Source organism: Perca fluviatilis, chromosome 15, assembly GCF_010015445.1.
Source record: "Perca fluviatilis chromosome 15, GENO_Pfluv_1.0, whole genome shotgun sequence".
NCBI classification, from domain to species: Eukaryota; Metazoa; Chordata; class Actinopteri; order Perciformes; family Percidae; genus Perca; species Perca fluviatilis.
Window position 1 is genome coordinate 22,646,640 of NC_053126.1, and position 23,765 is coordinate 22,670,404.

The window sequence follows — 23,765 nt, forward strand, 5'->3', positions numbered from 1 at the left end:
AACATGGGAGGGTTTGATCGTATGTTGCCTGTAAAATAGACTTGAAGCTTATTTTAAGCTTTGAGGACCCTTCTGTTTTGTTGACCATAGACCTTACTGCAAAATTAACTTTTTGTTTTCCTTATTAAAACGCAATGTGTAGACAATAATTAAAGTGGCAACTCTTCCTGATCGCCAATAAACTGGACTTGTACATTTGATTAAGGTGACAGAAAACAGAAATTATAATAAATTTAAAGGAAATATTTTTGTGTTGCATAATCAAACATACAGTGTGTTATCCTACAGTGACATTACTTCTGTTTGAAGTCAATTAGCTCACAGAGAGGTCGAAATCTCCGTTAGATTTTTTATGAACAGTGTATTGCCTCGTAAAAAGTCCTGTCAAAACTGATCACATATGAAAATACATTCTGTGTAACATGTTTTACAAACACCAAAAAAAGACTATATTATTTTCTGTAACAGACTTCAGAAACATGTCGTAAAATTAGTTAAATAAATAAAACTTATGTTAAATGTGTATTTTAAGCTGTTAAAGAGGCTCTTGGGTTACTTACTTTAAATTTACCCTCTTAAATACATGTAAACTACACTATTAAATCATTAATCCCTAATATGTTAAATCTCTTTCTTGAAGATTTCTTTTAACCTTAAAGCTACTAAAGCAGGGGTCTGCAACCTGTGGCTCTGGAGCCGCATGCTGCTCTTAAGCCCCTCTCTAGTGGCTCTCTGTGGCTTTGACAAAAAGGGATTTGAAAATTATTAATGGTTATTTTTAAACATTTTAGTTTTTCATTTACCATTGCTGTAAGTCTAAAGTGATTCTTACATTCTCCATTGAGGCTACATAACATTTCAGTCGCATTACGTAGCGGTCTTTTCATAGACGAGCTACGGATTACAAGTCCTAAAAAGTGATATTGAAAGACATTTCCAGAACTAATGCACTGCATTTGCTAAAAAGTATCTGACTGGGGATGAGAGAACAATTTCAGAACTGCTGCAGAAAACAGCAAATGTACTTCTTAGAATTGGATGAAATGGTCAAACAACAGGGTAATATTAAACCATATTAATGAATGCTCATTTAGACCTGTTAGTAATGTTGGTATGCTCATATGAACTTAATAGACTGTTAGATTCCTTATAAGACACAAATATGTTTTGCAGATTTTTTTAAACTTTTGATACTAAAGGCTGCCTGTACTAAAGGGACAAACTAATGTTCATGGGTTAATGTTAAATCCCAGGCTCAACAAATAAATTATCTAACCAGAAGAATTCATCAGGACTAAAGGACATTTTGCTAAAACATTAACTGGATTTCGTCTTCAGTCTTAATTACAGTCTTTTCTCTTCAGGGAGACTAGTAAACATGTTTCCAATGGTAATGTACCTGAATGTAATTTTGCTCTTTGGCTCCGCTTCACATCTCAAAAATGAATGACATTTTTTTTTTTTTATACAATAGCCTTTTTGACTTGTTGGGAAAGTTGGAATTTTACTTGACATTTCACACAAACCAGTTTTTTATCTGATGTTTTCATCTCTTTTATTCAATTTCTGCTACAAAATTAGGATTATTTGCCTCTAAAGTGGTTCTCAAGAATTCCCAATCTTATCTTTGCCAGTTTCACCTGAACAAACCCAAAGTGTAAACATACAGAGTCCTCACACAGCGTGCAGAAACAAAGCTGGACTGTGTCAACACCGCACACCTCAGCGCTGTGTACATTATTCACAGCATGTACAACACTCTCCGATGAACACTTATTCGGTTACCAAGGGTCCTGTCTGTAAGGCGACACTCAGGGACAACAAGCACAACTTCTCCTGTCTCCATAGCAACCAGGTGTGATGCAATGCCCCCAAGCTACCTTGGTCACAGCCTGGGCTGCTCTGATGGAGTTTAGGTTCAAGCATAAAATATAAAAACACTGTTGAATAATTTAATTTAAAAAAGCCCATAGAAAAACTAAAACAATGGCGATGAAATCTCCCTCCATCAGCACTTGAAGTTTTTTACTCACATGCTTAGTTAAACTACAACATCTCATTGGTGGTCACTCCCATAAGGACTTTAACCTGAAGGCCAGAGACAGTAATGTCACCCGGTTACAGTGAGGTTATCCTGTGACTCAGCCACAAGATCCTCCGCTGCTCTTTATAACCCTAATGACAGACTGTCCTCTTGTTTCTGATCTCAGGACTGGATGCAGTTCTTCTTTTGATGCCGGCGGTGGCTTTTTGATCCTGTTGGGGGGAAAAAAGGACATTAATTATAAAACTAGAAAGGCACTCAGAGAGCGCAGACCTCCGCCAAGGCATTCCGTTTCTCACAATTTTAATGAAGCGTGAACACATTTTTCCAATTCTTCTGACACCACATTAATGCAGCCCAAATGTCCTATCTGGCAATGTTAAATTAAGGTGAAAAATTAGTCATGTATCCAAGTTTCATGAAAATAGGGCCAGCAGTTTTTCTGTAATCCTGCTGACAGACAAACAAACCAACCAACAGACGTCTTTGGAGGAGGTAATAATAACAACTCTCAATAGTAAAGAGAAGAAAATAAAATCACAATTAGGGCTGTAGTAGGGCTAGCTGATTTGTTTGTTTTGGCCTGTGTGTTGTTAACAACTGCCCAGTTTGTCAGCCAGGCCGGGATGCCAGATATATCTGTAAAAACTTAAACCCAGCACGCTACAGCTGTAAGGTTAGTACAGCCATGAAAGCAGCAAACAACAGACACGATCAACAGAGACAGATTCTACCCGACAAAAAAAACAGCATGTTTCTAACAGTTGCATGACCAGCAAACCTGTCTGGGTAAATATTGGAGATGTATTTGAAAGATGGAGACAGCTTAGAGCCCAAAAGGACCTTGAGTTGGCTAATTGTTAAACCTTATTTTTAAGTCTGAATAATTTAAGCCTTGAACCTTGATATTAAAATGAGAAACTTTAGAGACTTCGCATGATTATTCAACTGCTAAATGCTTTCTATTTTTACACCAAATTTTATGTAGTTAGGTTCTTTCATGACTTTTTATGTTACAACATTCATTTTAGATTAAATACATGCATTTTGATAGAGTTTTCTTTATCTTAAGACATTTGGCTTTAGAAAATGTTTCTGACATTTTAGAGACCAAATAATGAATCAATGAATCAAGGAAATAATAAGAAAATGTAAGATAAAATAATAAAGGTAATCATTCACCCTGATTCGGGTGAAACAAACAGACAATACAATGATAGACTATGTGAGGACGTACCGTCTTCGTCTCCAGTGTTGATGGTCTGCAGGGACATACTTCTCTGAAGGATCTTTGAGGGCTTCTTGGTTTTGAATTTCAGTGTACCGGGTTTCTCAATGATCTCAAACGAGTCCTCTAGCTCATTTCCTGCGACGCCATTGGTCTCTGACACCTTACAGGTGGGGGAGGGGCCCTGAGGAGTGACCACGCCTTCCTCTATTGTCTCTGTGCTCTGATTGGCTCCCCTGCCTTTCAGGAAGTGCCTGAAGGAGCTCCGTTGTTTCTTCGCTCCAAAGACCTGGTTCTTCTTCAAGCCTTCCTTTCCATCCTCATCCTCCTCGTCTGCAGGAGAACCGGGACTCTGTGGGGGGACTCGGTCCACGTGGTCACTGCTGTTCATGCCGCCATGGAGGATGCGGTTCTGCAGGCCGTTCCTCAAGTTCAGCCCGCCGATGAGCGAGTCGCTCGGGGTCGACAGATCTTGTAGAGAACCTGTGAGGCCCGTACTGTTCCCAAAAACTAAAGAGTACTTAGGATTGTGGTATTTATGTGCAGGCACCTTTAGGTCGACCTGTCTGGAGTCCCCGACAGATACTTGAAAGCGAGACATGGAGACGGGTAGAGGCTGGATTTTCTCCACCTTTGGTTTCCTGATGGGCGTTGCAATAGGCGGCTTGGTGATGTTGAACTCCCTGTAGAGGTCCACCTGTTCAGACACGGCGTACAACTCCCTGAAGTCGTTGTCGAAGGAGTCCACGATTTGTCCCGACATCACGGTGATCGTGTTCCTGTCCATCCGAGAGGAACTCCAGGTAAAGCTGGAGGAGAAAAGAGAGGTCAAAAGGTGAAGAAATAGTTCTACATTTCGGGAGAAAAATGCTTATTTTCTTTCTTGTCCAGAGTTAGATGAGAAGATCGACATTGATATGCCAGACTATTTCTTAACCAGGCAACCAACAGAAACACCAATAAGTTGCTTGTCTTGCCAAGAAGTAGTCTGGTACATGGCACCACCTGAAACGGTGAATTGTAATTTTTACACTCCACATACAGATTAAAATAACAACATATAATGTGTTATAATTTGTGAGTAAGTGAATAAGCAAGTGAAATGAAAACGTAACTATCTAGCTTTTGAATGCAGACCCGGAGAGAAAAAGTAAATGCACTAGATTCCTATTACCAACTACTTCATTTTACACTTTTACATTAAACCCAGTGGGCAAAATAAACTACGTGCAGCTGCTGCAACCATCATTTGTGACCACAGCACTCTTAATGAAGAGTCATTTCAGTATGTGGCAGCCCTAAAAAGCAGCTGTGGTTTGTTCCTGTTTTTAAAAGCTTTAAAAATCGGACCTAAAAGTCCCACAGACCCAACTGTCTTGATGCAAACATGCACTCAAAATTAGGAATCACGCATGAGTCAAATCATGACTGCTTATTTCACTTGGTGCGAATCATTCGTTCCTGATTTGCTTCATCAGCCGTGTGGTCAATAACGTGGTTTACCAGAGCTGGCTGATATAAGACACATTACATGGAAAGATGTGTCATCTGTATTCAGACACAGGCTACTGTATACAGCAGCTTAACTCTTTTTGTTGGATCCAAAACATTTAAATCGGCTTATTTTTGCAGGAAGTCTGGGTCAGGTATTTGTCAGTCTCATGTGAGGATGGGCTCTTCAGTCATGAGCATTTCAGTATGATTCAAATACAGAGATTTTGTTCAGTTTAGCAACAACAGCTTAGCAACAACAAGATTACTTATACAGTTGTGCAATGACCACCTTCTAATGGTCTATAGTGTTATATTCTATAAAATAAAACAAACAATATATTTGTAGTTATTTTTTAAAATATATTTAAAAGGGGGCATATGCTTTTCTGTGTTTTCTGTCATAGCTACAATGTTATAATGTTGGATACAAACAAAATGAAAGTTTAATCCTGAAAATGCTATATAAAAGTTGCCCTTTAAAAAAAATCTCCTGCTTCTTACAGTGCAGACGCTCTACTGCTTGCTCCTGCTTCTGCTTGCATATTTCTGCTGATAATCTTGCTTTTCCTCTGAGAGAAACTATGAGCAGCGGCTCTTGGATACTTATAAATCACTGGACTATACATTTTTTGTAGACATAGTAGGCTATTGTCATATTTGAAAATTTTTCTGCGTGACCGAGGCCTACCAATAGCTCAAGCCTGTCCTACAGTGACTGTAGCTAAAGCTAATTAGCAGCAAGATGCCACCCTTCTCCATAGAGGACTACTACAAGCTCCTGCAGAAGATTGCAGTTCTGGAAACCAAAATTTACCGGTTAGAAGTAAACCTGGAAGTGAACGGATCATGTGGAAATGACACCACTTTACCAGTGACCCAAAACAATGGACAAAAGCATGCTAACACACGGCTAACTAGCACCAGCAAGACCACAAAGAAACAAGAGGGCTGTGGAACGGATAATAAATCAACAAGTGGCAGTCCTCCCTGGAACTCTTTTGGTGCAAAACCTAAGAGTAAATCATTTTCCTGGGAAAAGGGAGGACGACTAACGGGCAGAGCAGCCGCCCTGAGATTTGTGATATGACCGGCTGGCCTGCATTACCACCCAGGCAGAGTGCCTCTTCAACCCCTATACTTAGTAGGACACAGCCGTGGACAACTGCAAAAGGGAAAATCAGCAACAAAATGCCTCCCCAACAACTGAGTGTGCAGGTGAAGAACAGATTTGCTCCTCTGCTGCAGGACACTGGACATAACCTGGATTACGTCTCATCGTCACACAGCAGGGTAAGGACTGAGAGCAATTCTAAAAGTAAAAAGCTACAGGGAAAGCTAACGACTGGGCCCCAAACTCTGATTGTGGGTGACTCTGCTGTGAAAGATATAAAAAGCAGTAAAAACACCAAAATACTCTGTTTTCCCAAAGACATGGTGTCTGATTTGGCCCAAAGAATCCAGGATATCATAGCAGCACACCCAACTGTGAAGAACATTATACTGCATATAGGGTCAAATGATGTTGTAAAGCAAGAGTCTGAAGTGCTGAATCGTGACTTTATGAATCTGCTGAACGCAGTCAACTCCCTAAACGCAAAGGTGTTTATCAGTGGCCCTATACCGCCAGTCAGAGGAGGAGCTGAGAGATTCGGCAGATTGTTGGCACTGAACAGTTGGCTTTCAAATGCATGTACCAACCATTCTCTGCAGTTCATTGACAATTTTAACATTTTCTGGGGCTGCAGACATCTTTTATAAAGCAGATGGACTATTCCTTAACAAGCCAGGATTAAAGCTGTTCACCTCTAGCCTACTTTGACTTTCGCCACACATCTGCCCCCCTTGGCCAAGGGCGAGACAAGATGAACCAAAACAAGAGGAAGACACAACAACAAAGTGCGGCAGTGAGCCACCACAGCCCCCACCTGAGCAAAGATTTGACCATGGGAGACCAAAGACCGGAGATGAGAAATCTCAACACCCCTTCTCACCCGTGCAACACTCCTCAAGCCCCTGTGACAACCACGACAGCTATGAGGACCTCTTTAAGGATATGTCGCTCTCCCCTCTTTCCCCCATCCCCATGTTGGAGTTCACTGACCAGATGAAGCAGCTGGTAAATGCTGGAACCAAGTATGCCCCCCTTCCTTCTCCCATCGTAAAACGCCAGGCACCTCTGCCCCCTCAAGGACGGCAGCTAACTCCTTCTCCCCAGACTGATAAGGATACTTGTGTGCAAAATGCAGCAAGCGTTAACTGATATGTGCCGGGTCCAGGCTGCATGCATAGTAGCACTCATGACTCTTTCCAAGACAAGCCTGGGCCCTGCGTATTAGGTTCTTCCACAATTTATGTTGTGATAGGTAATAGAAAAAGAATGGCGAATAAGCACGTAACTGCAAACTTTGCAAATTTAGCATCCATTCCTCGTCAGCCACAGTCTGTCCCAAAAAATGAAAACGCACACTAACACTAGCCCTACTAAACGTTAGATCTTTGGCGGGAAAATCATTTTTAATCAATGATTTTATTATCAAGAACAATCTTGATTTTATGTTTTTAACTGAAACCTGGTTGGACCATAATAACAGTGCTGCTGTTCTCATTGAGTCAGCCCCCCCTAACTTTAGTTTTATGAGTGAGAATAGAGTGAATAAGAAAGGAGGTGGAGTCGCCATTTTGTTTAATGACTCATTCCAATGTACGCAAATATCTTACGGAAATTTAGCTTCTTTTGAATATGTGGCTCTTCAGCTAAGATCCTCCCCTCAAGCTCTACTTCTAAATATCTACAGGCCACCTAAATACTGTGCATCCTTCTTTGACGATTTTAATGAACTGCTGTCTATAATCTGTATTAACTTTGACCATGTAATTATTGCTGGTGATTTTAACATTCATGTTGACAACCCCCAGGACCGAGGGACCAAAGAACTGTGTTGTGTTTTTGAGAGCTATGGACTGACTCAGCATGTGACACAGCCCACGCACAATAAGGGGCACACTCTGGACTTGATTATCTCCAAGGGTCTGAACATTCCCAAGGTTGTGGTGACTGATGTTGCTCTCTCTGATCATTCCTGTGTTTTCTTTAACGGCACTATCTCTGTGCCCAAAAGTGTTCAAACAAAGTTAATCAGAAAACGGTATATCACTGAAAACACCAGTGAATCATTCATTCAGCTTTTCTCCTCTACACCCGCCCTCACTGGGGCCTCAGTCACTGAGCTGGTAGATAATTTCAACTGTAAAATTACGAATGTTATTGATGCTATTGCTCCCACTAAGGTCAAAGCTGTCTCTGGTAAGAAAAGATCTCCATGGAGAAATTTTATAGGTGTGAGAACAGAAAAAGAGGTGTCGAAAAGCTGAACGCAGGTTGGCGAAAATCTAATCTCCAGGTCCATTATAACACCTATAAAGAGAGACTTACGCATTTATAATCTGGAACTAAGAAATGCAAGAGCCGGTCCTTTTTCTCTGACATTATCGCCAGAAACAATAATAATTCACGTGCTTTGTTTGCTACTGTTGATAGATTAACAAACCCTCCAGTACCCGTAGCATCTGAATTGTTGTCTACCAAGGCTTGCAACGACTTTGCCTCCTTCTTCACAGACAAAATTCAGAAAATTAGACAAACAGTCAGTGCCTCCATATCAAGTACAGGATATGTGTTGTCACAGTATGCACGCATAAAACAAATTCCAACATGACACAATTTCATACGATCAACTCTAAAACCTGGAAGGACATTATACAACATCTGAAAACCTCCTCCTGTTGCCTTGATATTCTACCAACGGGTGTTTTCAAAAATGTTTCGAAGTGTTTGGCTTCTGATCTTCTACAGATTGTAAACATCTCTGCTCTCAGGTATCTTTCCACAGGCCCTGAAAACTGCAGTCATCAAGCCACTCCTAAAAAGAACAATCTAAGACCACGACACTAATGAGCAACTATAGGCCAATATCAAACCTTCCATTTTTAAGTAAAATCATAGAAAAAGTGGTTTTTGAACAACTCAACCTTTTCTTATTGCTAAACAACAGTTTTGATGCCTTCCAGTCAGGTTTTCGACCACACCACAGCACTGATACGGCTCTAGTTAAAGTCTTTAATAACATCCACTTAAACAAAGATAGTGGCAAAATTTCAGTCTTAGTATTACTTGATCTTAGTGCTGCATTTGATACAGTAGACCATGACATATTGCTTGACCGATTGGAAAACTGGGTTGGTCTTTCTGGCTCAGTACTAAAGTGGTTTGAATCCTATTTAAAGAATAGGGACTACTTTGTGTCTATAGGTAATTATACATCTGAGCATACAAATATGACGTGCGGAGTTCCCCAAGGCTCAGTTCTGGGGCCTCTTCTGTTCAACATCTACATGCTTCCACTGGCTCAGATTATGGAAAACAACAAAATAACTTACCATAGTTATGCAGATGACACACAAATTTACATAACCTTATCGCCAGGGAACTATAGCCCAATACAACAATTAAATATGTGCACTGAACAAATTAATGATTGGATGTGCCAGAACTTTCTTAAATTAAATGAAGAAAAAACAGAGGTGGTTGTTTTTGGAGCAAAAGAGGAACGATTGAAAGTCAGCGCTCAGCTTCAAACGACAATGTTAAAAACAACAGACAAAGCCAGAAATCTTGGTGTAGTCATGGACTCAGACCTAAATTTTAACAGCCACATTAACATAATTAAAAAATCAGCATATTATCACCTTAAAAATATATCAAGGGTTAGAGAACTTATGTCTCAGCAAGATCTGGAAAAACTTGTCCATGCTTTTATCTTCAGTAGACTTGACTACTGTAACGGTGTCTTTACAGGTCTCCCTAAAAAATCAATCAGACAGCTGCAGCTGATTCAGAACGCTGCTGCCCGAGTCCTCACTAAAACCAGGAAAGTGGATCACATCACTCCAGTACTGAAGTCTTTACACTGGCTTCCAGTGCCTCAAAGAATTGATTTCAAAATACTTTTACTGGTTTATAAATCACTAAACGGTTTAGGGCCAAAATACATTTCTGATCTGCTACTACACCCAGACCTCTCAGGTCGTCTGGGACAGGTCTACTTGTTGTCCCCAGAGTCAGAACTAAACAGGGGGAAGCAGCGTTCAGTTTTTATGCTCCACATATCTGGAACAAACTCCCAGAAACATGCAGGTCCGCTGCAACTCTCAGTTCTTTTAAATCTAAGCTAAAGACCTATCTTTTTGATGTTGCTTTTCCTTAAATAATCTATTTTATTAACTTTAATTTCTTATACTGCACTGTAACTTTTATTCTTATACTGCACTATCAATTTTATTCTTGTTTTAATTTGTTTATTAATGTTTTAAAATTGTTTTAAATTGTTTTCTAACTGCTCTTTAATGTTTTATGTAAAGCACTTTGAATTGCCCTGTTGCTGAAATGTGCTATACAAATAAAGCTGCCTTGCCTTGCCTTTCTTCTAAATATCATACATGTACGTAAATATACTGTATGTAAAACACCACAAATTGCTTAAAAGAGTGCCCTTAAAATCGGCTAAACGTGCACTCGCAATCAGGGTTTGATCTTTAGAGACCATTATGATCTTAACTTGTTGAGTAATCTCCATCATCATCAATAAAGCTACCATGTCTAAGTGTGGAAATGTGCACGTCCGAGAATTTTCGAATCGTATCTTTCTGAAACCGAGGAGCCGACAATCACGCCCATTTCATGCAGTAATGACCAGGTGTGCAAGTATTTCTGTCACTTTGAGTTTACGACAAAGTGCAACACCATGAATGGCCTTTCAGAGAAAGATAGTCCAAAATTATTCCCCATCATTGCCATATTTGACCGATTATTGTGTCTCACTTCTCTCTATGGTTGGCTTTTCACCTTACCTTTGAATGTGGCTGTTCGGACCAGCTATAAAAAAGAAATGTGTCAAACAACACCTCAAACAACCTTTTTTTGTTTTTGTTTGTTTCTTTTGAGCATACATATGCCTTAAATGCTGATTTTAAGGCTGTGTTAAGGTTAAAACAAATTATAGTATTTCTGAGCTTCATACTCAATGTTTTAGTGTTAAAAAATATAAAACAAAGAATAGTTTAAATGTTTAGTCATCATATTGACTTTACACATCCTTAATGTTTCTTATAGTACTAATAGTGATCCCCAATAATAATTAAATATATATGTATTAAACTACACTGTTAGGAGGTATGATAACCTCTGTCTCTCCATTCATTGGATAGGGGGTGTAAGGGTTAACTAATGTAGGCGGTGTAATTATTTCATTGAACCTGGTTAATCATTTTAAATAAGCACTTAGGTGACCCGCAGAGATGTTTTTGCCTTCTCGTAATAATCTCAAGCAGGATTTACACGTCTGCCTCAATCAGTAATCACAAGAGTCAACAAGTTGATCTACAAAAACAGACTTATGTGCAGAACCAAGGGTAGATAAAGAGATAGTGCTGTAAAAAGCATTCCAGTCAATACACAAGTTTAATATGCTTCATAAAGTCATTAAGGAGTTATTAGTGTGCTGGTCTGAGTGCTTTTCTATTGTAGCATGAAGCTTTTAGAGAAAGTTGTTTTGATATGTAAAGCCTCTAAACATTTAACGATTACCGGTGTAACGGTAAACCACGGTAAAAATGTTGACAATAACAATTACAGTTTTCATTTAAAATATCATAATTATCACGGTGGATTACTACGGCGTGGAAACCGCATGTTCCCAGCTTGATCCAAGTCTCCTGAAGTTGCCATGCGGCGCACTGCGTAGTTTACAGTGACTACGTTTACAAGCTGTCAATTTTCGGGTTATGGTCGGGTTAAGGTCACTATTCGGGTTTCTGAAACATTCGGAATAACCCGTTTATGCGTGAGCAGAGAGAGTTACTCCTGTATACATGGAATTTGTAATCAATTGGCAATATCCGATGTACGGCGCGCGACGGTTAGCGTCTGGACGTAGCCTACGGACAACCTTAAGACGCAATAACTTTTCGGTCACCTTCTTATAAATCTCACTATCTCGGTACTTTCTGCCGTCAACAAAAGACATTATATTCATGGTTTTCACCACACTAATAAAGAAATTGGTTTCCTCCTCGGCTCCCAAAAAGTGTGGTGCTGTGCTGCGTCTGCCTTGTTTACCTCTACTTCTTGTTTACTTCCGGTATATCCGGCGCAGGTTTTCTGCATTGACATATATATAACTATATTATTATAGTATATAATTATTATTATAACTATGTTTTCTGGCACATACAAGAAGTTCCTCTACTCAAAAGACCAAGATTCCTTGCGAATAGAACATCGCGAGAACACAAATCAATGTTCCTTTTGATGGGGATATGCCGATACGCGTTTACATGACCAAAATTTCGGGTTAGAAAAGGGGTAACCCAGGTAGCATATTCGGGTTTTTAAAAACCGGAATATGAGCATATTCGGGTTTATATTATTTGGTTTTTGTGTTTACATGGCCGTGCGCGACCGGGTTATTGCTAATATTTTGGTTTTGAACGGGTTATTGGCTGCATGTAAACGTAGTCAGACTGTGTTTCTTGAAGTTGGAAACATGGCGGGAGGAGAAGATGACAGCACTCAGGACATTTATCAGCCTTGTAAAAAAGGCCGTAGTACAGTCCTTCCAGAAAAATTTAGAGTTTTTTTGTGATTGTTGTGGGCAAAAATCCTTGATTATGCGGCATGTTTTCTTAAAAAATGTGATGGAATATGCGGGATATTTATGCAATTTCATGCGATGAAATTGCAGGAACTTGCAAAAACTGTGGTTTGATGAAAGAGAAAAAAAGTGATTCCCCCAACACGCTGCTTTTCGATGATGTGCATGTCGCGTAATTACGTCACTTCATAACGTTCCCATGGCAACAGGGGACAATGGCTGCTCTTGTGTGAAGTAAACGCAACATTTTTCAACTTTCTGCTAAGATATGTGACTTTTTTGCAATGAAAATGCAGGGATTATGAAATCATGCAAGCCCCGCATATTTTGCCCGGAAATCGGCAATTTATGCGGCGAAAGTGCGGCGTATTTGAAAAAAATGCGGCCCCCGCATAAATATGCGGACTTTGGCTGATTATGCATTGAATTATGCGATTGCATAATCGCGTTTTTCTGGAGGGACTGATAGTAACACTTGCTCTCTCTCCTGAGATGATTGACCAATCAGTGACGAGAGTCATCGCTTTGATCTTCTGCCAATCACTCGTGCTCAGGCAGGAGAAGGGGACAGAACAGCAGCTGTAAACAGACTTTTTTCTTCATCATTCCTTTCCCGTTTTCGGACTTGTTGAAGTGATGTGTGTAGCCCAGAATGTAAGTTAAAACTATTCTGTAGCTTCTTAAACTGTCATGGGTTTTACTGCCTCATTATCTGTGTAAACATTAAAGCTACGTTTATTTATATTTCAATACGTTTTCTGCTACGATGTGGTTTATCCCATGTTACAACGTGACATTTATTTGGAGTGAGAGAGATATAATATCACCTTGATAATATTGCTGTTTCTTATTGCATAGCTGATAGATGTGCAGATTGTTTAATATTACTTGTGCAGCCACGTGTTGATATTCAGGTTGTGTTAGGGCAGTTTGCTAGCAAGGTGCAATCTCCAGTAAACAGACTAGCGCTGTTGAGCCACGTGCTTATCTATTAAAGGTGTATTACACTGTTTGCTCCGTTATGGATATGTGTGCTGTAATAGATGTGGCTTATTCTCAGTTTGTGTTACTGAGCAATATGTTACATTTATGTTAATTATTACAGAGAAATTAATGTAATTCTTAGTATTGTTTCTTGTTATATGCTGGTGGCTATAACATTTAGTTTTGGTAAATAATGTTTATAGTAAGTCAGATTAGGGCTGCATGATTATGGCCAAAATGATAATCACGATTATTTTGATCAATATTGAGATCATGATTAATTATCACGATTATTTGTTGATTTAACCAAAACAAATTTTATTGTCACATAGGCTAATTATAACTGCTTTTACATCCATATTGTGCTACATTCGTCCTTTATTGAAGTATACTGTGAATGAGTATGCCATTTCAGCTGTTGTGCGACCGCTTTCCACACATGCATGTTTGCCGTAAGGTATCTACCTGACGAAATAGCAACGCGGATTTCATTGGCTCATTACACTGCTACTTACATGTCTGCGTTGCGCTCTGATGCTCCGAAACCCACATTAGAGGCAACATAAACATCGCTGCATGTCACGCTAGTAAACACTAATAACACGTTACACAGCAGGTAGCGTTAGCCTACCGTTAGCTACCATAAACACTAATAACACGTTACACAGCAGGTAACGTTAGCCTACTGTTAGCCACAGTAGTAACTGGATTAAACACAGCTAAAATGCTGACGCGAACGCCGGTGTAGTGTGACTGTATTTCCAACAACGGGACGTCAAACAGTCTGCTGCTAAAGCTATTAGCTAACAGACACAAACTAGCACTATGGTCATTGCTGTTGTCTAGAAAAAACCAAAACCACAGGACATAATGTTGCGTTTACTGGTAAACTGGTAAACATTGTGTCTGGCTTATGATGACCGACTGCTACCTGTTGTGGAATTTTCCTCACGTTGCTCTGTCCTCTGTGACTTTCTACATCTAGAAACTAAGCTGCGCGGTGCAGGCAGGGAACAGCTCTGATTGGCTCACAGAGGCACGTGATCAGACAGTGGTTTATGGAGCGCTAGAGTGGCTTTGCAAAAACTTTGATAAGGAGCGTTCTATGACTCATTTTAAATATCGCTCGATCACGCAAAAGCCAAAATCGATTAATTGTGCAGCCCTAAGTCAGATGCTTATTAATGTGCATTATTATTTTATATTTCAGAACCACATCCAACTTCACATGTAACGTCAAACACAACTTCATAGTTAACTTCATGTTCGAGTTGTAAATAAATCTTCCTGGATCTCAAAGTCAGACCTCTGTGGTTCAAGTTCTTACCGGACACCCTACAGCGGGCCAGGGTTTCTGAAGCCAGTTTTCAGTAGTTTTTACAAGCCTATTGCCTATATTTTTCTAATACAATAAACACTTACACTTTTTGAAACTATTTCAGCTTGTTTAGATCTATCGTGCATTCTGAACACATTGAACACACTTTTAAAAATACTGTGATAATACCGAAAACTGTGATCATTTTGGTCACTATAACCGTGAGGTTAAATTTTCATACCGTTACATCCCTAATCTCAGAGTGTGAAACTCATGAGTTTTAGTTTCACATGCAAATAAATGGAACTTGCGCAATGAAATGAAGCAATATTTATATTAAGTGAATTGTAGCTAATACAATGGAGAAATATCTAATGTTTTGAAAAATGAGTGAAGTAATATTTATAATGATTGTACTTTTTAAAAAGGTAGAAATAATTTTCCTAAACCATTTCATGTTCATGAAACTATGTACTTTCTCTATCTGCTGAGGAAAATCCTGTGAAATGTTTTATTATGACTTACTATATGATATATTTTATTACGTTTTGTATTTATTTATGCCATCTTATTGGTTTTTCTTCATAGCTCATAACATGAAAAAAAGAGAGCTCTAAAGTACTCATATTTCTTTTCCGCTTACTCACAAAAGAGTTACCAGAAACACACAAAAAAAAAAACAGACCTCATGCACAAGAAGTGGAAAGACTCAGTATGTGTTCAGTTTTGGTGTTAAACCCCCACAGTCCTGTCTCAGCTGTGAACGGCTGAATTGGTGAGTTTAAGACATTGCTGGATATTCATGCTCACCTGTAAGACCCAAACATGACTTTCTCTCCATCCACCAGCATGTATTTAGAGCACAGAGACCCGGGCAGCTTTCCAAATGACAGGGCCAGCCCTGAACCTCTCACCATCCGCACACGGAGATTCTGTAAAGAAACACCCACTCGATTACACACTTGAGCTGGCCTAGCATCACACGGCTAAAACCTGAGTAAACTCACTCAGCCCCAGCTATTAAACATCCCCTGCCATGTCAAGTATGACTGATCTGAAGATGTGCCAAGTCAAACTGAGCTGTCACACCTTGCAACATAAAGTCAACTTATATTCAACTTAAGTCAACTAAGAAAGGGCAAAACTTGAGCCATATGTGTTTACTTAGGGAAGAGAAAGGAAAGGAGACGTAAATACTGAGTGGACATACTGGGAGGAGCTTTTCCTCTGCCGAAGCATCGAGTTACAGTCTTTGGATCTGTTCTCAGGATCTATGAATGTTCATTTGTGAGAAGTAAGAGTAACAGAGCCCAGTGCGCTGAAAAGGCCTTTCACTGCCTTATCAACTGACACCACTACAAGCAGGTATTCCAGTGCTCCAGTTAGACTAGGCCAGAGCTACAAAACTCTGCATACAGCAGATAAGGCCGGCTATTGTGTCCCTGTGGAGATAGGATGACAGTCTCAGTGAAACGGCTGTTCTCTCTGAATCTAGAACAGCACTAACAGTCATTTCTCCGGTTCGGCAACACATAGAATAGCAGTTAATTAAGAAAAGTAGGATGATAATGTTTAACCGTTAAATTCATAGGTGGGGCAAAAAGCATGATTATTTCAAAAATTTTATATTCTAGGTATTCTTTAAAAAATACACTCCATTAATAATTCACTTTCATTTCTTTTACTTTTTATGAAAATTTATGAAAAGTTTTTGTAATTACCCTAATTTTCCATAGGTTGGTCAAAATGAGAGGTATGCATTTGTAATACTTGTGTGGCATGTAAATATTATTAAGAAACTCAATTTCTTCTAATGTGGTTCATTCTTTTGATCAATCACTACTGGGCACACATTACGCTACTCATATGCCAACGTAATATGTAAACATGTTGATTTCAGCTAACGATTTTTACTGTTCATTCAATACTTAGCTAAAGAAGTAATACAAAATTGCTAGATTAATTGTGCCATTATCCAGAGTATCCTGGACACATTTCCTGGAAAAAAGGGTGGTGTTGAGTTTTTTCAATGCTTTGAGCACCACAAATGAAATTCCTTCCTCCTTCATTGTGTTGCAGTGAAGGCAGAAGTATCAGTAGCAAAGCCTTGGCAAATAGACATGAAACAATATTCATGATACCACGAGGGGTAAGTGGGAAAATGGGTTATTCTTTTAGACGTATGTGGTTTGAAGGCATGGACCCTTTAGAAGACCTGAATACATTTTAGAATAAAAGTATTTGATAAGGCAAATTCATAATGTCATGTTTTAACAGGCCAGAGTAATTTTTTTTTTTACACAACACCGAACCAAACACACTTGAGGTCATATATATTGTCTTCTACTTATCAGTAATTTCCTAAATCTCGTGAGATATGATACATGTTTTTTAACCCATGATAATTAGTGTCGTTGTCTGCTGAAGGAGGAAGAGCAGTGACCCACTGAGGTGTTTTCCTTAAAACTTCCCATCTTTATTTGCTCTTTGTTTATTGTATTAGTGATCCTCCCTCCCTCTATAGCCCTCTGTCATGCTCTCCAGTGTTTGCTGAGCTCACTCCTCACCCGCAGATGCACTGCATTAACCTGCAGCCGAGTGCACATATCCAGGAAGTGGGGCACTCCCCTGGCCTCCAGCAGAGCGTAGACAGCCACCCCGCGCCGTGACGACGCATCCAGTAGGTCCTGGAGGATCTGCAGGTCTGTCAGGAGGTCCATGACTACGGCCACCACCTGGGGAACACAGCAGGGACTGATTCAAATGCAAAGTCAAGGTCAAGGTAAACTACAGATACACAAGACAGTCACAAATACAGATACAAATATTGATATAAACATGAATAAATATAAATATTCCACATGCCATACTTGCACGCACGAAATGTATTTCCATTCCATGCTTCTTTACACTTCAGAGGGAAATATTGTACTTTTCGATTTAGGATTTTAACTGTTGATACATTCATTTTAGCTAGCTATCTTTTATACTTGGCTAAAATATTACAATTTTAACATTGTATCCATTGCTACACTCACATGGGGCATTTCTTTCTGAATTATAGCCTCCGTACTTTTACTTTAAGGACATTTTGCCTTCAAAATGACTTTCAACTTAACATTTTTATTGCATGACTGTTGCTGGCTTTTCTAATTGAGTTATTTTTTAATTCAGGATTGCTACTTTTAACTGAATACTTCTCCACCACTGCTCCACTGGACGGCAGGACAACGAAACGCCATAACCTTCACTAAGACTACAGATGTTTGTCCTGTTAGCCCATATCATTCTGGTGTTTCTCGGATTCTTTTTCCTCTCATTTAGTTTCACTGTAAAACATCCCCGACGAGGTGGCTTGGTAAAGACGTGTATGTGTGTGCACTTTACTGATATCACATTTGATGATTTCTGGGCGTTTGATAATTCACACACCGCTGCCTTTTAGAGCAGCCAATATAGAACCCGACTGCTGCAACATTAAGACTCGTTAACATTTTCACCACTCCCACTGTCTGTAAACACAATGTCACTTCACCAACTTACTATAAGTGTTGTGATTTAAAATTGAAGTATAATTTACCGAGGCAGTTGATGATTCTGTGGAACTTGTTTATCCAGGTGATTCAAATGTTAACCAAGACAGTTTGGATACAGTCCAGCAATGGCTAGGATTAACATCGCTAATTATTTCAACAGCAGTTTCTGCCACAAGAAACAAGATACAGTACATACTGTACCACTATATAGGAATCAGTCTATAGCACGCAGAACTCACTAATGGGCTTTCCATTTTTGTCTTATTTTCAGTGTATCTTTAATACTGTATAATTTATTAAACAAACATGATGACTGTTTTTCAGCCACACGGTGGTTTTATATTCTTGTGTGTGTAATTTAGAGTGATCATGTGAGTCTTTTTTCAGTTTCCTTATTGCGGCTCTCTACATGTTTGGGCCTGATCCAACAAGTTGATCCAAACAAGTTTTCCTTAGGGTGTGACAGCATCTCTCGGTCAAATTTTATTTGACATCAATTATTAAAAGTAAACCACCCGTGAGTCTAAATTAAGAACATGTATGTCAACAAACGCATGTCATGTTAACTGGTTATTAGATGCGTATTGAGAAAAACATTTGCCCAGGGAAGGAGACAGTTACACATCTTTCAAAGTAAATCCATCGGTTTTAAGACCTTTCAGAAATAAAAGTGGTATTTTATTTTAGCTGGTGGCCCACCACTCTGGTCCAGACTGAAATATCTCAACACTTTTGTGATGGATTTCCATTCAATTTCGTACAGACATTTATGGTCCTCAGAGGATGAATCCTACTGACTTTAGGGAGCCCCTGACTTTTTACCACTAGCGCCAACGTGGGATGGACATTTGTGGCCTTGAGTGAAATGTCCCGACAACTATTACATGCAGTGCCATGGACTTTGGTATTCACATTCATGTTCCCCTCAGGATCAAGTGTAATCACTTTGGTGATCCCTGAAAGAAAATCTACTTAAGATGTAGGAGAATGCTCTCAACCCATAAAGAAACACTTCCTACCTCAGTTTATCAGCAACCTTCAAAATCACCAAATTGGAGATAGGTGGTTTTCACTGGACAGTAATTGTAATCTGAAAAATGACTTAAATTGCCGGACAAATGTTGTGGAGTAAAAAGTACAATATTTGCATCTGAAATGTAGCGGAGTAGAAGTCTAAGGTTGGAAAATAAAGGAAATACACTACATGGTTTCAGAGAGATGAAGACTACATTAAAAACAAGATTATCTCACCTGACTGGCAAAACTTAATTTTCTGCAAGACTGTTCTTACTCTTAAATGCAGTTCAACCAGAAACTTCCTAATTCTCTATCTGTCATGTAGAGCTACACCTGGCCTGAAAACCATTTCTACTTGCAACCCACAGCTCATTGTAACATAAATTACACAGCTGTGCTTCATCTCTTGATTTGAGATAATCTCCTGTAGCCTTTTCCAGGGTGTTTTGTTTATGCAGGCTTTCAGGAGATGATTTACGGTAGTACTTCACCTCAAGGGGAGCAATCTCAGCATGTCGTCAGTTACTCAAGCTGTCATGGACCTGAGTAGGTTACTGTAAACAGATATTAATGAGGATTAACTTAGGCGTCAAAGTATGTCCAATTATTCACCAATAACAGCTCTGCAGCTATCCGCTTTCAAAGAGCTCCGACCAACCAATCCCTCAGCCACTCAAACGGTTTGTTCCGGATACGTTTACGATCCTCCACACCTCAAAAAGAGAAACTGTGTTTCTGTGCCAGTTTGAACAAACCCTATTACCTGCAACTGTAGCTTCTGGTGCTGCATGTCTCACCAATCACAGGTGAGAGTTCTCTACTTGCATACCTGGGAGGTCATCCAATCAGAGGCAGCTGTTGGAATCTCTGAGTGGGTGAGGGAAAAATAAAGAAGCACCAACCCAAACCTGGGCTGCATGACGTTAGGGGGGGGGGGGGGTGCAAGTTCTGCAAGTTCTGATGTGAAGCTGACATTTAGAGCTGCATGGCCGGAGTAGGCACCACATACAACTCAGCTTGTTTAAACTTGCATAAGACTCGTTGATGTGCATTTTTTTTATTGATGCTGTAGGCTTTGTTAACCCTTCCCCTTTTAATGTCTTACTGGAAAATGCTGCATGTGCAAAATATGATTTTCTGTGTGCATATATTAGGTTTTATAGGCGAACATAAGTCGGTTATTACTGCATCTTTAATTAGCCGTGTAAATAATGCTACATACTTTAGGTTTCGGAGGGAAGGTTAAGAGTGCCTGGGGATATTTCTGTACCTACTCTGTCTTTCTTTATCTGACAAAATACACGGCTGTCGGTTAGAAATTAGAACGAGTCAGCTGGAAAAATGAAGATTTCACGTCAGTGAAAGATGTTCTTTACAATGGATTCATTAAGCCAACGTTAGCTTAGTTAGCTAGTTAGTTAGCTACAGTTGATTAAATCTACCAGTGGCATTTCAGATGGTAAAATAGACAGTCACTGGCCATAAATTAGAAGCCCGCTTTTGTTTACTCATGTGTGAAGTCAAAGACCCATTGTTTAAAAAAAATTATTTCGACGCTAAATCTGCCACCGTTATCCTTGTAAACCATCTCGAGTGAGAACAGAAAAAGCCATCTTTTCTCTTGTGCAAATCTACATGAAACTAGTTTAATGTTTTATTAAATTTAAGGATGTAAAGGATTATAAACCAACTTTTGTGCATTACCGCAATCAAAACTCTAAACAAAAGTTAAAGGAATAGTTTGAAATGTAGTAAGATGAGAATATCACTCTCACTTTAAACTACAGCCAGCGGCTGGTTAGGTTAGCTTAGCATAAAGACAACTGATACGAAATGGAGCATTTCTTATATTTCCCCAAAACCAATGTTGTGGTTATAGTCAATAAATCTAATCCATAACATGCATGTTTTGGCTAAGCGGTAAGAGATTAATCTCAGCCTGGGGCTTGGTCTCTTTCACCTGTAAGAGGTGATAATTTTGAATATTTCAGAAGTACTGTTTTGCAAGTAATTCAGGTCAGGGACATAAAGTACAAGAAGACACTGATAAGTTTTACGGCACGGTCGGTTTACATATGGTCATATGCATTTTACTTTGTCTTTTTTAGGGCAACATGAAGACTTCAGGTTCAACATGGTGGTCGATCCTTAGTCTACAAATAAACTCGGCCTTTGGGATTTTAGTAGATCCAACTTTCTTTTTAAACTTTCAAACTTTAAACTTAATCTGCATGCTTTATTATTTGCAGATGCATATATTTCTATCTGAATGTAATTACATGCATGCGTCATAGAAAGAGTTGACCTAAATTATGCTGTAAGCAGCAGCAGAAATTATGGTTTTTAGCTTTTAATCAGCAACTATTTTGATCATTGATTTGTTATGCAAGTCATTTGTTTCAAGCAAAAATGCCAACAAATCCTAAATTATAGCTTCTCAAATGTGAATACTTGCTGGCTTGACTGTTGGTCGGACAAAATAAGCTATGTGAAGCCATCACCTTTGACTTTGGTAAAGGGGGATGAACATTTTTCAACATTTTCTGATATTTTAATTGATTAATCAAGACAATTATAGATTAAAACATAATTGTGAGCTGTAGCCTCAATTGTTTGGTTTATGAAGGTTTGAATTAATTTTGCTCCCTTTGCCTCATGTTGTTCTCATGATTCTCACATAAATGAAGGCATTAATTACTGACCATTTATTATTAGAGTCAAAAAAGTGGGGTAAAACACAACCAGGGGTGAGGATAATTTAACCAAAAGATTCTGGGATTGAGCGGATGTACAATAATCGTGTTGCTTAAATGACGCTATAGGCTATTATTCATAAACGTGTTGGCCTATTTGTATTAGAAACAGGTGGAAAAATGTAGATTGCTTTCATTTGATTTAAGAAATAAAATAACTTTTTAGACTAAAAAAATTATTTAGTTATCATAGTCTATCAATAATAATATAATAATATATAACAATGTAAGTTAAGTTACCTTGTGTGCCTCTTGTATGAGCCTCCTCACCACCTCCTTGATATGCGGCCCGGACTCTTTGGGTGGATGGGAGAACACGGACACCCGGGTCACCCCCTTGTAAACGCCGCTGCTGCCGGGCCAGCCGATGTCCAGAGACGGGACTTCGGTGTCCGACATCTCGGGCCAGTAGGTGGAGTGGACACCGGAGTCAGCAATGGAGGACGCCTTGGACTTCTCATGCTCTGCAGACTCAGAGTCACTGTCCGTTTCGTACTCATGAAAAGTTTCCCGGATGAATTTGATCTCCCTGGCGCAGAGGAAGTCCTTGACGTTGTCCTCTTTGAGGCGCATCTTGAAGGCCCCGTCCCCGTTCTTCAGGAGCTGCTCCAGAGCCGCACGCTGCTCCTCGCTGTAGTAAAACTGCGGTTTAGTCTCCGGGATCTTCTCGTTGACGTGCTCGTCGTCCATGCACACCAGCTGAGACTCCGCCATCTCCGGGTCCGCTGCTCTCTGATGCTGCGATACCTGTGCGGACAGGCACGGCACGTCACGGCAGATGCTCAGGTGAGTCCCTCAGGTGGGAAGCAGGAGGCGGGACTAACTACTGTTTGGAAGTCAACACGGCCCACTCCGTTATTATAGAACTTCCTGTTGTAGAACTTTCAAAATAAAAACAAAAGTTGTTCTACAGAAATGTATGGGAAAGTCACCTGTTCACAGGTTGAACTGACTTTAAAAAATAAACACCATATTTATGTTGGCTAGGGTGAGATTATATTCTTAAACAATGCTTTTTTAACATTTACTCAAGTACTGTACTACAGTATAGCCTACTTGTAGGACAACTTTACTTGAGCCCATTTTATGCAACTTTCTACGCCACTACATTTCAGATACAAAACTATACTTTCTACTCCTCTAAAGTTATCTACGTTACTAGATAGTAAGTTTTCAGATGAGGATTTTACATTTGATAAATGTACAAAATACAACCCATTGTTGAAGATTAATCTTTAAAGGAACACGCCGACTTATTGGGAATTTAGCTTATTCACCGTAACCCCCAGAGTTAGACAAGTCGATACATACCCTTCTCATCTCTGTGCGTGCTGTAACGCTGTCTGATGTCTCCAGCGGCATCAGCCCATCACAGAACAGGCAGGTGAATGGTTCCAGTAATCCTACTGCTCCGAATAAGTGACAAAATAACGCAAACATGTTCCTATTTACATGTTGTGATTTGTAGAGTCACAGCGTGTACAAAAACAACGTAACATGAGACACAGCCGTCTTCTAACCGTAAACAAACCGGGAACTATATTCTCAGGCGGAAGAATATAGTACTTGGTGCGGTATATATGCTCGCGGCAAGCCTGTCTGAGAATTTAGTTCCCGGTTTGTTTAACGGTTAGAAGATGGCTGTGTCTCATCGTTGCTTTTTGTACACGCTGTGACTCTAA

General features: G+C 39.5%; 1 protein-coding gene across 1 annotated transcript; it reads right to left on the reverse strand.

Moving 5' to 3' along the window:
* Positions 1–744: 744 nt before the first annotated feature.
* On the reverse strand, positions 745–22,900 carry fam83fa (family with sequence similarity 83 member Fa). Its single transcript, XM_039824834.1, has 5 exons — positions 22,324–22,900; positions 17,345–17,512; positions 15,588–15,709; positions 3,282–4,081; positions 745–2,256 (listed from the first exon to the last, which is right to left on the reverse strand). The coding sequence occupies exons 1-5, from the start codon at positions 22,795–22,797 to the stop codon at positions 2,207–2,209; spliced, it is 1,614 nt and encodes a 537-aa protein (XP_039680768.1). The 5' UTR covers positions 22,798–22,900; the 3' UTR covers positions 745–2,206.
* Positions 22,901–23,765: the final 865 nt, after the last annotated feature.

What these genes read in the sequence shown, in the direction of transcription:
- fam83fa (XM_039824834.1), bottom strand. Translation starts at nt 22,797, where the DNA reads ATGGCGGAGTCTCAGCTGGTGTGCATGGACGACGAGCACGTCAACGAG. An exon ending in TCATACAAGAGGCACACAAG is followed by an intron (nt 17,513 to 22,323) that starts GTAACTTAACTT and finishes TGTGTTCCCCAG; the next exon opens with GTGGTGGCCGTAGTCATGGA. An exon ending in CAACACTGGAGACGAAGACG is followed by an intron (nt 2,257 to 3,281) that starts GTACGTCCTCAC and finishes TCCCCCCAACAG; the next exon opens with GATCAAAAAGCCACCGCCGG.